The 13,833-nt window shown below is 41.0% G+C and overlaps 1 protein-coding gene across 10 annotated transcripts in view; it reads right to left on the reverse strand.

The window, feature by feature from the left end:
* The window catches only part of LOC109437798 (uncharacterized), an 802,202-nt gene that overhangs the window by 187,244 nt on the left and 601,125 nt on the right, over positions 1-13,833 (reverse strand). For 9 of the 10 annotated variants that reach the window (XR_012496365.2, XR_012496364.2, XR_012496367.2 and 6 more), the window contains one exon: positions 12,081-12,185. Coding sequence is in view for 5 of the 10 variants with exons in the window: in XM_088796151.1 (XP_088652277.1) it covers positions 12,081-12,185 (105 nt within the window). In the remaining 5 variants the exon portion in view is untranslated. Of the gene's footprint in view, positions 1-3,894; positions 10,448-12,080; positions 12,186-13,833 lie in introns of those variants that run through there. The other variant, XR_012496366.2, reaches the window with a different exon arrangement.

The following is a 13,833-nucleotide window of genomic DNA, read 5'->3' on the forward strand; positions in this document are numbered from 1 at the left end:
CTTATACCGTGCTATTGGCTACAACAAATTAAATCAACACCATCATCATCAACAACAAAACATTTAGTAAGTGTGTAGCCTTTATACATAAAATGGGAATAGAGGTAGAGGAGTTGTGTAATGTGGTCCACGCATTTATAGAAATTATAGATTTGAAAATATGAGAAACTGACATGAGAATAATAACTACTTGAGATAGGCAGCCTTTGCAATAATCAGTGCCATAGATTTACTTACCAAGGTTCATTGACATAAAGTCTGGGCAGACCAGATAAAGCCATTACTCACACAGATGGAGCCCACCCTGGGGCAAGTCTACATTGGTAATAATTGTAAGTCACTGGCTTCAGGGAAACCTGAGTGCTGGAAAATAGGGTCTAGTCATGTAGGTTTTCTTTCTTTCTTTCTTTCTTTCTTTCTTTCTTTCTTTCTTTCTTTCTTTCTTTCTTCTTTTCTTTTCTTTCTGTGCCAATTTTAGTTTTATTTAAGACATCACGTTTTACACTTTACAATACAGTACTGATGAAGTTCATTGTTATTTCCTTTCCCTGTGCACATATTCCATAGTTAAGTATCAAGAATGCTGTTCTTTAGTATATAGCAGCTCAACCTTAAAATTGCCATGGGATTTGCTACAAATTTGGGTTCTTCCATATTTTGTGTCAAACAATGTTCAATCTATGCTCAAGGTTGGCTTAATCAACCTCTTTGAGGGTGTGTCCAGAAGAGGCACCACCAGAATGGGTGGCCCCACCACCAGGGAAGCCCCCAGGCATCCCTCCTGGCATGCCTCCTACACTCTGGCACAGCTTGGTAATGATGGGGTTGCAGACTTTTCCCACCTTTTTCTGCTGATGTTCAAATTCTTCCTTCTCTGTAGTCTGATTCTTATCAGGCCAGTTGATGATTTCATTGTTATTTTCAAGAATCTTCTGTTTATCCTCACTATTGATCTTGCCTTGAAGTTTTTCATCTTCAACAGTTGCTTTCATGTTAAATGCATAGGATACAAGTGAATTCTTGGAAGACACCTTGTCCCTCTGCTTCTCATCTTCAGCTCTGTACCTCTCAGCTTCCTGGACCATGTGCTCGATGTCTTCCTCACTCAGATGAGCCTTGTCATTAGTGATGGTGATCTTGTTCTCTTCACCTGTACTCTTATCCACAGCAGAGACACTGAGGATGCCATTGGCATCAGTATCAAAAGTGTCTTCAGTCCGAGGAGCACCACGGCATGCAGGAGGGATGGCTGTGAGTTCAAACTTGCCAAGCAAGTTGTGATCCTTGGTCATGGACCACTCATGTTCATAAATCTGAATGAACACACCAGGCAGGTTGCCAGAGCAGGTGTGAAGGACGTGACTGCTGGGAAGGGGTAGCAATATTGCGCTTGATGAGGACAGTCATGACTCCACCAGCAGTTTCAATGCCAAGGGAAAGAGGAGTGACATCCAACAGCAGCATATCTTGAACATTTTCAGGTTTGTCTCCAGATAGGATGGCTGCCTGGACAGCTGAGTTATAAGCAACAGCCTCAACAGAATTGATGCTCTTATTGAACTCTTGTCCATTAAAAAAGTCCTGTAAAAGTTTCTGAATCGTCGCTGTACAGGTACAAGCACACCCCAGGACAATATCATGGATCTGGATCTTGGCATCCCAAAGGGCTTTCTCTACAGGGTCCAGGGTGCCACAGAAAAGGCCAGCAGTTCATTGCAACTTGATGGTTTGTGGCATCACCAATCATTTGTTTGGTATTAGTAAAGGTGACATAACTTGGGGCCACTTTTCCATGCTGAAAGACACCCACACAAGAGTAGATGGTGCCATGATGAATGCCCACTGAAGGTCCTTTAGACATGGTTTCTTCAGTGTAAGCGCAGCTTGCAAAGAAGATAGATCCTGACAGCTGCTCCCACGTTCAATGAGGGCCTTGTAGATTTTCTGATACATGTTCGTTCTCAGTTTAAAAAAAAATCCCTTCTATTCCTAGTTTGATAATTGTATCATGAATTGAAGTTGAATTCTGATAACACTTTCTCTGCATGTATTATGATTATTACACACACATATATAAACACACGACTTAGCGCATGTATTCTGATAGCACAGTGATTTTATATTGATTAGTGAATGTTCAACTAACCTTGCATTTTGGGAATAAAGCTCACTTAGTCATCAAAGCTCACATGTATATACATTTCATGTAATTGTTGGATTTGATTTGCTAATATTTTGTTCAGTTTACATCAATGCTCTTGAAGAATATTGATCTATAATATCTTTGTCTTGTTCTGGTGTCACAGTATGCAATAGTGGCTTCATAAGTTGTGTTGGAAAATGTTCTCTCCTTCTCTAATATCTGAAATAGTTTGCATAAATTTGTTATAATCTTTTCCTTAAATGATTGACAGAATTCACGAGTGAAGTTATCTGGGCCTGGCATTTTTATTTTGGGAACATTTTTAAATTACTAATTCAATGTGTTTAACACATATATTGCTATTTATATTTTCTATTTATTCTAGTTTCAGTTTTGTAATTTCTGTCTTTCAAAAAAACATGTATTTCATCTAAGTCATCAACTTTATTAGCTTAATGTTTTTATTTTAATAATAGTGTTGTAATATGCATTTAATGAATTTAGGGTGTATCTTTTCCTTCTTTCCTGATGTTGGACTTTTTTTCTCTCAAATCTGGCTAGTGGATGTCTGAATGTCTTTCAGTACAGTGTGAACCCTGGGGGTTGTTCATCTTGCAGTGCTCGTGTTTCTTCTTTTCTGAGCCTTATGGAGTTCCCCTGTGCAGTTTCCAACCAGAGACTCCTGAAGGCCCTTAACAGATTGCTAGCCTCTTTCTCTGTGCTGCTCCTCTGTACTACTCTGCATCACAAATTCCAGCCACCTCATTCTTTCTACATTCCAAGCTCTGTCTCCTCATGTCAGTGATATGTCTGTTTCCATCTTTTATTTTCCTCCTTTTCCTGTGGTCCATTACATGCCTCCAGGCTAAAAGCCAAGGTGCTTGTAGGTCTTACCTCGCTGATTTCCCTTGTCTCAGGGATCACAGTTCTGCATTGCCTATTGTCCAACATCTGAAAACAGTTATTTCATATAGTTTGTCCAGTTTACCAGTTCTTCATAGGCAAGGTAAGTCTGGTTCCAGTTAACTTACCAAGGCCAGAAACATTAGTGTATTATTGCAGATGGGGGAAACTGAGACCCAGATATTTATCTTTTCCAATATACACAATTAATATATATGATTAAACCCTCCGCTAGACTTTTCCCACTCTATCATACTGCCTCTCAACTTATTCAGCATATATTTATGGAACATGTAAGTAGAATTTCTCTAGATTTAAGAGAATCGCTCACACTAAGGTAACTAGAATAAAATGATATATTCACATGAAACAATATATGACAGTGAATTATGCACTCTGTGCTGGCAAAGTTTAAAGAAGATGGGAAACATGTTTTACAAAGTTGTTTTAACAGAGGAAAAAAGATTCCATATAATAGATGTTCAAGTAAAACAGAGAAAGAAAATATAATACCTAGAAAATATCATCCAATTCAATGCTTGACATAGGTGAGAACTTTCTGATTTTAATATAACATGATGCCAACTATGGTGGTCTCATTGGGGCCAAGCAAAGCCATTTTTGCCCATTCATGTTCTTTGTGACCCTCGCAAGAAGTCTATTTGAGAATTATTTAGTGTGTCCATTATAAGACAGAGATCCTAAAAGCTCATTTAGTTTAATCAGATTAAAGCTTTTAATAGTCAGAAACCAAGCACGTTTTATGTTCACTGGACAATTTAAAATGTTTTACAGAAACAGATCCTACAGAAAAAAAAAGAAGAGCCTCTAAGAAATTTTGACGTAATTCAATTATTTATTTAAGATTTGGTTTACATGAAGCTTCGTTTCATAATTTAAGGTATCTGTATCTGAAGAACCCAGACCTGTTAAAACAGTGAAAAATATATAGAAAGTCATTTGCCTACGAGATTTATTATTGTTAAGTATCAGAATGTGCCCCTCATTGCCACAAGAAAGTGACATGTCCAATCCATAGCAGAATTCCATGAGTTTGAGGCTTTTAAATAAATATTAGCATCTCATATATGGATGGTTGCTGTAAAATACACAGAAATGGGAGCTTCCTGGCTATTTTCCAGGTCCGTTCCACATTTCCTGAACTTGCAGATGTGCTGGGTGTTACACATAGACTTGTTTTTTCCCCCAGCTCTCTAGTTGTTTCTAGGTGTCGGTAGTCATTTGATTGTAACTGAAAAAAGAAAGTGGTTTGTTGACCTTCAGGCACAGAGACACACAGAATTATTGATGTGTTACTAGAATACATCAGTCTGTTACATTGTACATAAGATGAGAAAGAATTCCAAAGTGGATGCAAAGAGAGAAAAAGTAAAATGCACATAAAAATGGTTCCCAGAGCAGAGGTGTTGAGCAGGCATTGGCTTCTAAGACTAAATGGTTGAGAAAGGATCTCTCACTGAATCATAATTTCTAAATTAAAGGTAGAGAAAAACACTGTTGAGGATTATTTCCACCCTGACCTGCGTGATAAGTGTGATGGCTTATAGCTCATCACTTTCATTTTTTCCCGAAAGTGCTAATTAAGCATCTTGATATGTAGAGAGAAGAACAGTCACTATCATCTTGATGGTCTGAGGTGGACAGTCGACAGCACATACAGAAATCTTACATATCTTTTCAAACGTCTATGACTAGAGGAGAATAAAAATGGGTATTACATATCTATTAGTCAGGATTCTCCTGATGGCAACCTGAAAGAACACCTCACTCAAACTCTACTAAACATAAAGGGCATCTTTGGCTTAGGTAGCTGGAAGGTTCTGAGCCTGGGGACCATCCTAAGCACAATTCGGGTGCTTCTCTCATTTCTGTCCACCAGAATTTAGAAACTTGAGTGGTCTAAAATAGGGTTCCTCAAACTTGGTACTAGTAACATTTTGAACCAGATTACTTTTTTGTGTGGGGGGGTACTGTTCTGCATATGATAGGATGTTTGGCACCACTTGCTCAAGTTCCTATAGCCACAAATGTCTCTAGACGTCACTCAAGGTCCCCTGGGGGGAAAAATTGAGAACCACGGTCTAGAAATTAATAACACAAAGTGCATCGATTCAAATTCTGTCTCTATCACTTTCTAGGTGACATTGAACAAGTTACTTTACTTCTCTGTGATTGAATTTCCTTCTCTCTCTAATAATAATTACAGCTAGATCTACAAGATAAGGATATTGTGAGCATTAAGTGAGAGAATACAAATACAATTCTTAGAACAGTACTTGCACATAGGCAGCATTCAATTAATGCTAGCTCTTCATACCAACAGCAAAGTTCACTTCATATGGTAAAGAAATGGCTTCTGGCAGCATCGGGTTAAACAGGACTAGCTTAGTAACTTCAGAGGAATAAACAGCTTTATTTTCCCCCAGTGCATCAACTGGTCCACCTTTGAGTGATATGATTATGTCTTGGACCAAGCACAGCAGCCAAGGGGATGGAGTAGTGTGAATGGCCGGCCTTGTGTCAAACTCTAATCCTGTAGTTAAAGGGAAGAGATCTTACTCAAAAAGTGATATGGGAAAATATGATGGGCAGGCAGAATCAATAGCCACCATAGTCTACTTCAGAGTATACAAAAAAAAAAAAAGTACCAGTAGGTTTTGTACCATGGCAATTGATTGATGGGCCATGAAAACCCACCTCCAGTCATGTTTTGGTGACTCTTCTGGAGCAAAAAGTTCAGCAAATTATCAGCTCAAACAATGTCAAGATGTGCCAAGAAAATGACCATTTGAAAATGTATCAGATACAGACTTGCTATCCGATACCAAACTAGAGGCAGGGAAAGGCTGGTTGCAGCAGAAGGAAGGGACATTGCTCTTCTTTGGCAGTTTTGCAGTGAGAAAAACAAAGCAGAGACAGAGCTACCATCATTGAGCTCTTCTCAGGTGATAGATGCTTTAATTGTGTTCTCTCAAGTAATGCAACATCTCTACATGACCATTGATTTTATTCTCATTTTTAAATTGAGGAGAATAAAAACTGTCTAGAAAGGATGCATACATTTGGCTCAGGTTCACAACCAGTAAGAGTTGGAGCCCGAATTCATGCCCAAACCTGCTGACTTTACCCGCCTACCCTTCATCCCCACTCTACCATCCCAGTGTCTAGAGAAGATGCACAAGAAAGCTAAGCTGCCAGATATTTGGGGTACCTACTTGCTAGAGAAGACAGGGCATTGGTTAAAGCTTTTCTGTTTGGCAAATAAGCCCAGCTAGCACTGCTGTGTGAACTCCCCAAATTGTCCTGGTGAATGGAAGTCCAGACAGGAAGTCCTCCCTGCCAGAAGGGCACTTCTCTTGTCTTATAGTTGTCTGGATTATTTGCACTTTCATATCTTGCCTTTATTTAACACCCAGATTAAATGCTGCTTCTATTCAGGGTTAGGCTGAGAGAAGTGGACACCATGGGCAGCTGATAATTTGGTATTCTTTCAAAAACAAGATTTCAAAGAATACAATCTGTACACCTTTTTCTTCATATTCATAACAGGAATTGAACATGATGTACCATTTCAACTTCACTGGAATTGCTTTTCATTTCACAGTTTCCTCTCCACTGCCATTGCTTGTGATTGGACAGCACTAGTTACTCATACTTTGGTAAAGTCTTGATGCAGAAAAATTGTACTGAAATACACATCATTTTATTATAGAGTTTCAGCTTCCAAAGACAATGATATCAGATGGCATCAGTAAGCTGCCCTTGGGGTTGGAAGCAAGCCTGGGTCATATTTCCCAACTTGCAAAAATCCTCTTCTAACGTAGTAGCTCCAGTAAGGTGGGTTTGTTACTTTCTCCTAGTATGGCACTGCCTACTTTAGTGGGAGCTGGGCCAATTTACAGTATGAAAATTGTGCAAGCAGTTTCATGCTGGGTTAATTGGCACCACATTTCTGACTTGTGGTATCCTTTGTAGATTGATCTTCCCCCATGACCACCAGGTCCCACTCTTTATCTGATTCAGCCTTTAGGGTATACCCCACCAACCACACAGGCTGAGGTGATCTATCCCTTCTCCTTTTCTTGGTCATGTATTATCCTAGGTCTGAGTCTTTCCTTGTCATGGGAAGCCACTAGCTTCTCACACCTTAATGTCTGTTGCTGTAACTTAATTGCCAACCTTATGCTTCCTTTTTTTAATTTTTTTATTTCTCATGGTGCCTAGCTACTAGCTATGAATATTTGTCAATTTCATTTTGACATAATTGTGGACATTTTCTATATAAGAACCAGAATTTAAGTTTATGCTTGTGGAGCATTTTACAATATGCAAATAGGTTTTTCACAGCACAACTAAAGAGAAACTGAGAATGCCTATCTCAGCACAGAGCTGAAATTTAGCCACACGGCATGAATTAGTACAAGTAGGGGATTTTTGCAGTGGCTCTCTCTTTTCTGTTTTTGTTATTTTTTTTAGGGAAATAAAATCCACATATTTATTAAAATCAGATTAAGCTCCTCAACTGCTGATGTCACCTTGCCAGTTTGCCAATGTCTGCTTGCTGCTGGTTGTGTGCAAGTCCAGGCTATGGGCTCAGTCACTGGACTGTCCATCATCGTTTTTGGCCCGCTATTCTCCCTGGCATGCAGTGAGCAGCTAGCTCAGATTCCCAAAGTCTAGACAAAAGCGGGGTGATTGTGGCCGTCATAAACTGGATGACAGGGCTGATTTCCTCTGCCTTTTCATTTTCATTATGCAAACAGTTGCAGTCCTAACTGCAGGACCTCAGCCCACTCTGAATGTGTGCCAATCCTATCATATGACTTTCCTAAGAACTCAAATCACTTGGGGCAGGGGGTAGCAATGTGCAGAAACACTTCTTGCCCTTGGTGGTCATGGATGATATCTATGGTTGGTGCAATTCATGACCTGTTCTCTCCTGGCTGTATCAAGATCTTGGAGCTTTCCCTGATCTACCTTTACCTTAGACCTGCCACAGCTTGCATCCATCCCATTGCATGTGTCCCTTTCTCAGCCTCTGCTGAAGGCTATGTTGTCTATTGGCATAGGACATGCAGTCACAATCTTACTGGATCTCAACTCAATTGCCTTCTAAATCCCTTCTGAAAAGGACAAGGAGACTTCTGAGTCTCTTCAATGCCACAGAGAATATGAGAGTGGCCTGTGAAAGAAAAATTGAAGGACTGCTCTCTGCCTAACAAGGTTGAGAAGCCAAACTTAGTTTCATAGGGGAGCACCGAAAGCTGGTATGGTGGGTTAGGATAGACGGGTGAGGATGGAAGAGAGAGAAGAGAACAGCCAAGGAAGGGATGGTCTATTCAAGAATCTCAATTGAAATCTGCCACATCATTTTCTTTTTCTTGCTGTAATACCTATACCTCTCTAACACATCTTCCCTCTCCAAACTGTAGCCCAAAGGGGGCCATCAGGACCCATGACATCTAACAGATTTCTTTTCCCCCATATTTCAATCTTCTATGCACCATTGTCCAGGGGTGGAAGAGGTGGGCTCCCTGACCCCAGCCAGCCCTGCCCCTTCCTTTTCCCTCTGGATTCCCTTAACTTAAAACTCTGTGGTCTGATTCTCTAAGTGTAGCTTACAATTTCATGTCTTGCTAAAAAGGCCAAGAAGAAGTCTCTATTTCCTGCCATGGGACACTATACCACAGAGCTCAGTCTGGGAAGAAAAAAGGCTGTAAGGGAAACACAATTTTAAGGGGGAAATTAAAATGTATAGGGGTATCTTCAAAAGTACTATTACAAAATGATTCCAGATCACTTAGCTGGTGGCATGAGCATGATACTACCCTTTCAGTTCTGGTCCAGGCTGGCTCAGAAACTGGTGAGAATAGAGTTTGTCCATGAAATGCATCCATGATCGGCTTGAGTAAGGATGGAGAAGGCCATAGATGGCAAATGATTTGATATAGAAAAGAAAAAGAAAATATGTGAAGTCTCTCAATTTAGGAGTTCTTTGTTTGCTACAATCTTCGTTATATAAAGTCCAAGAACATGTACACAATATGCCCAAACCACATATGACCTGTGGCTCATGGCTAGGCCCAAAATAACAGTATTTCCAAGGTATAAAACGAAAAATGTAGCAATAAAATGTTTTACATAAAACAGAGAGGAAAGAACAAAGGAGTTGCTATTTCCTTGTTTTGAACAAGCAGTACCCCCTGTAAAGAGTTAGAGCTGCACAGAGAGAAATGAAGATCTTCATTATACAGTTGACCCTTGAACAAAGCAGCAATTAGGGGTGCTAGCTACCAGTGCAGTCTGAATACAACTTTTGACTCCCCCAAAACTTAACTACTAATAGCCTACTATTGACCGGAAGCCTTACCAAATAATATAAGCAGTCAATTAACACATATCTTATATGTTATATCTATTATATACTATAGTCTTACAATAAAGTAAGCTAGAGAAAAGAAAATGTTATTAAGAAAATCATAAAGAAGAAGAAATACATTTACACTATTATTGAAAAATATTTGTGTATAAGTGGACTCACATAGTTCAAACTGTGTGGTCCAAGGGTCAACTATACATGTGCCCAGGCACAGGTTGCTGACAATATGGTACGTGAAATACTACAGCTGGTCTAGTATGCCACAGGCAGAGTGAAAATTGCTATTATATTTGTGTGTGTTGGCCTGGCCAGAAGAGAGACATCCTTTCATTTGCCTCTGGGACAAGTGTCAACAAGCACCATATGACAGATGAGGTTGGGATTTATTCTTTGCCTGTTTTGAGAAAACAGCTCTGGCCTATGTCATCTTCATATGTGTGAACACTGGTGCCCTGGGAACACTGTAAGCCTCTTGAGAGCAGGGACTGTTTTCCACTTCTTTGTAGAAGTGCCAAGTGGGCAGAGAGATGCCTTTCAATAAGTATCGGATGAAGGAGCTGTCCTTGCCATGGCCATTCTCTTCCATTTCGCTGTAGCGATGCAAGCGATGCACAGTAAAAGGCGGGGAATCTGGCAGCTCAGTGAATCTCCACAGAAACTCAGCCATAAGTTATGAAAGTTTCCCCCCAAATGTTTCTCTTGCAGTCACCTCCACCTCGTCTTTTCTTCCTCCTCTTTTCCCACAAATCATCTTCCCTTTTCATCCATGTTTTGCTGTATAGTCTCCAACACCAGGAGATGATGGACACTTATGTGCTCAGTCACCTCCCTGTGTAGGTTTTGCACTTGACACGTTTAAAGCCTGGAGATACTTCTTCATACTCTGGCTTCACCATTTTGGCCCAGTATATTTTGAGGAAGTCAAATGATCCCGCTGTATCCATATACACTGCTCTCCACCATACATGAATGAGGAAACAGAGAAGGTAGATAGAAAAAGACTAGTGGGGGTGGGGGGGTGGGGGAAAGGTGAGAGAATAAGGAAACAGTCAAAGTAATAATTCAGGTTAGAGAAATATAGACATTACTAAAAACTAAAGGAAAAGTATTCTAACCCTTAAAATGAGAGGCAGACTGTGGGGGAGTATTACAGTTTATGAAACACACAGAAATTCAGTACAACACCCAGGAGGCAGGGTAGGGAGAGACAAACAAAATCAAACACTGCAATGTTATTCTTTCAAAAGAAAGAAAGAGAATTAGTATGATATTAGCTGAGAGAATAGATTAAGCATGAAGTGGGGCTGAGCTTGAGTGACTTAGGGATCAAAATCATTTAAGAGAAAAGACCCAGGTCCTTCCTGCTGTGCCACTGCCGGAATCTGTGACATTTCTCTTTCCATGTTTCAGGCCCACTGAAAAGCCAATCATCCGTGACGGAGCCTCATCAGGGTCAACACTGAGGGCTGCTGTGGCCACATCCTAGAAGGTGTGCTCAGGGTATCCTCATCATAAAGTGCTTCGCAGCATCCCCTCTCAGACCCACCACTGACATTTCAGGACTGAGATCATGAGTACATATACGACACCTAAATATTAAAGTAGGTCAAGCTTGCAAACTACTTAAAAAAAAATATGTTCTATCCCCCTCCCTTGGCAAATACACATTTACAATTACCTGGAAATTCAGGGTCCAAATTAAGATTTTTGGAGTCCTTGGAATTCTCTACAGAAACTTGAAAATGCAGAGAAAGCTGGGCTTCAGTCCCCAAATCCTGCCTCAGAACACAACATCCTCACTTTCCACATGGGCTTCATCCCACACCAATGTATGTGGACATTCAAATGTTTTCACACCTTATCCCTGCAAACAACCACCCTTTGGCTTACTTTGATCACTCCTGGCACCCACATGTGCACTGACCAGTAATATGGTCTGTGCACAAGAAAACAGAACTGGCAGAAGTCTGCACTGGCCCGGAAGCAGGCTCAGGATATATGGAACATGTTCTAGAAGTGAGGGCAGTCTCTGTTCGGGCTCACTCCCATAACCCTGCAAACTCTTTTCCTTGCAGGGAGGAGTACAGCCAAGTCAGAACCACAGAGAAGTCTTCCAAAGCCTGATATCCGAGGCCTAGCTTGCTCAGGTTTAAGGGGACTACTTACTATCCCACAGCCATTAACTGATGTTTACTGGTCACTTACCTGTAATACCACTATGCTAGGCTGAAAACTATGAATGGCAGTGCCAGGGGATGCACTGTAAGTGACAAATGGTGAGAATAGTCAAATCTATATCAAGAAGTACGTAATCACCTCACAAATCTCTACCTTTCTCAGGTTCCTTGTGTCAATAAATGGCTCTACCACACTGACCATGACCACCAGAAACCTGGGATCACTCTACATCTCTCCTACTTCCTTGCCTCCACATTTGTTTCATCCATTCCACTTCACAAATGCCTCTTCACTCCGATTGCTGAGCGCAATACAGCCAGCTGTTCCTAGGGCCATGCTCTGTGGAGTAATTGAGACTTATGAGCTCAGAGAAAGAGCTGAGCCTGATGTGGGGTGCAGGAGGTGATGAACTAACAGCTATGTTATGCCCCTGGTTAGGAACTTCTTATGCGTTACCTTTGGAAGTGGTTGGCTCTTGAAGGAAAGGTTCACCTTGGATAAGAGAGGAATGGTAAGGCCATTCTGAATCAGTGGTATGTTGTCTTTGTCTTGTGCAGGAACCTAGAAGAGGGAAAAAGGAGTCAGGCTTTGTATGCTTTAGCTTATTTTTAGGGTAATTCATCCCTAACGTTGATTAGACCCTTACTCTTCAGTGGAAACACACCAGTATGCTTTTGTAAAGGCACAAAGAAGCTATTTTGCATTTCCGCCTTGGGCTGTCTCCTATTGCCCCTCCAACCCCGTAACCAGCAGGCCTGTTGGTTGTCTTTGAGACTCTTTCACCCTTAAGATCCCTTATACAGCAGTGCCCCTAGCTCGGGAAGCTGGCTTCTAGCTTGGCTGGACAGAGGTGTGAGAATCTGGGTGTGATGTCAATGTACCACGTGGACAATTTTAAGTCAGCCCTAATGTGTACTCAGCTGCCCAGAGCTCTGTAGAAGTCTTGTGTACAACATGGAACCTCAGCTGTTTTATAACCATCCTCCCAAACTTCAAAGCTCTTGGCCCAGATGAGCCAATGAAATCTAATATATATATTTTTTATTTTATGCTCCTTGTGTCCATGCAATTGGAATAAACTGTAAATTAGGTGTTATAGCTCTGTGGTTTGGTTAGATGCAATGGTTTAGCAATGCAGCTTTAGTTTGTTATAAGATAATAGCTGCTTTGCTTTGTTGTGACAGTAGCAATAAAGTAAAGTTACTATAATGTAAAATGTGGTAACCAACCCAAACTACGAAACAAAGCCACAAATCAGAGGTGGCCCAACTCTGAGAACTTTATGTGTAGAAGCTACGGTAAGTTCCCATCTCTGAACACATAAAACACAAGACCTGTCAGAACCTTCAGTAAGTACTACGTGGACTCAGACATCTGCCATGAGTCAAATCATGTCCCCCAAAACTATATGGGGTAAAATTCTTTTGGAATATAGAACTATTCCATGCCATTTACATCACAGAGAGGGGAAACTTTGCTGAGTCTAAGTTGGTATTCAGAAGTGCCTGGGCATGTATGAAGAACTGGTGTATTGGTCAGAGTCTCAAGGAATCAATTTCCTGAGAAAATTGGCTAGGAAAGGACACTTTTGTACAGATGCCTGAAAGAAAGCCTTAGATGGAGAGGAAAACATCCTATTTACGTTAGATATCGGTCTCTATTTTGATCCTACCAGTGCATGCCAGCCCCTTATAGGGGATACTGCAGGCACAGTTGAAGCTTTTTTCTTTTGTTTTTTGTTTTTTTTGTAAGCAAAGGGGCTAACAAAATGTGCCATGGAGGGGGAGAGAGACACACTGGGGAACTCCCAAGGTGTGGGGACAATAAAGGGGCATGGCGCCACTCTGACTCCTGACAAATTGCTAATTTTGGAAGAAGCAGGAGGGACGCAGAGCCCTTCTCAGATTTTGGCTATAACTACAGCAGCAAAGCACCCCCATCAGGGGCTTCAGGTGGAGCCAACAGCAACAAGAAAAGTAGGAGATGGTCCATGAGCTCATGTGAATTAGCCAGGAATGCCAGGAAATATTGATGGGGGCTGAGGAAACAGAGACGCATGTGTGAATCTTACAGAGTGCTTAGCTCCAAATGTTCGGCAGATGCTGGAAAATACCACCAAAATTTGGGCCATTGCTATGAATGTGACCCTGTTTGTTCTCAGAAGTTAGCAAGGCTAAGACAACATGAGTTAGAAATGGGAAATATTTTG

Source organism: Rhinolophus sinicus, chromosome 2 (assembly GCF_057876585.1).
Source record: "Rhinolophus sinicus isolate RSI-liver-muscle chromosome 2, RSI-T2T, whole genome shotgun sequence".
NCBI classification, from domain to species: Eukaryota; Metazoa; Chordata; class Mammalia; order Chiroptera; family Rhinolophidae; genus Rhinolophus; species Rhinolophus sinicus.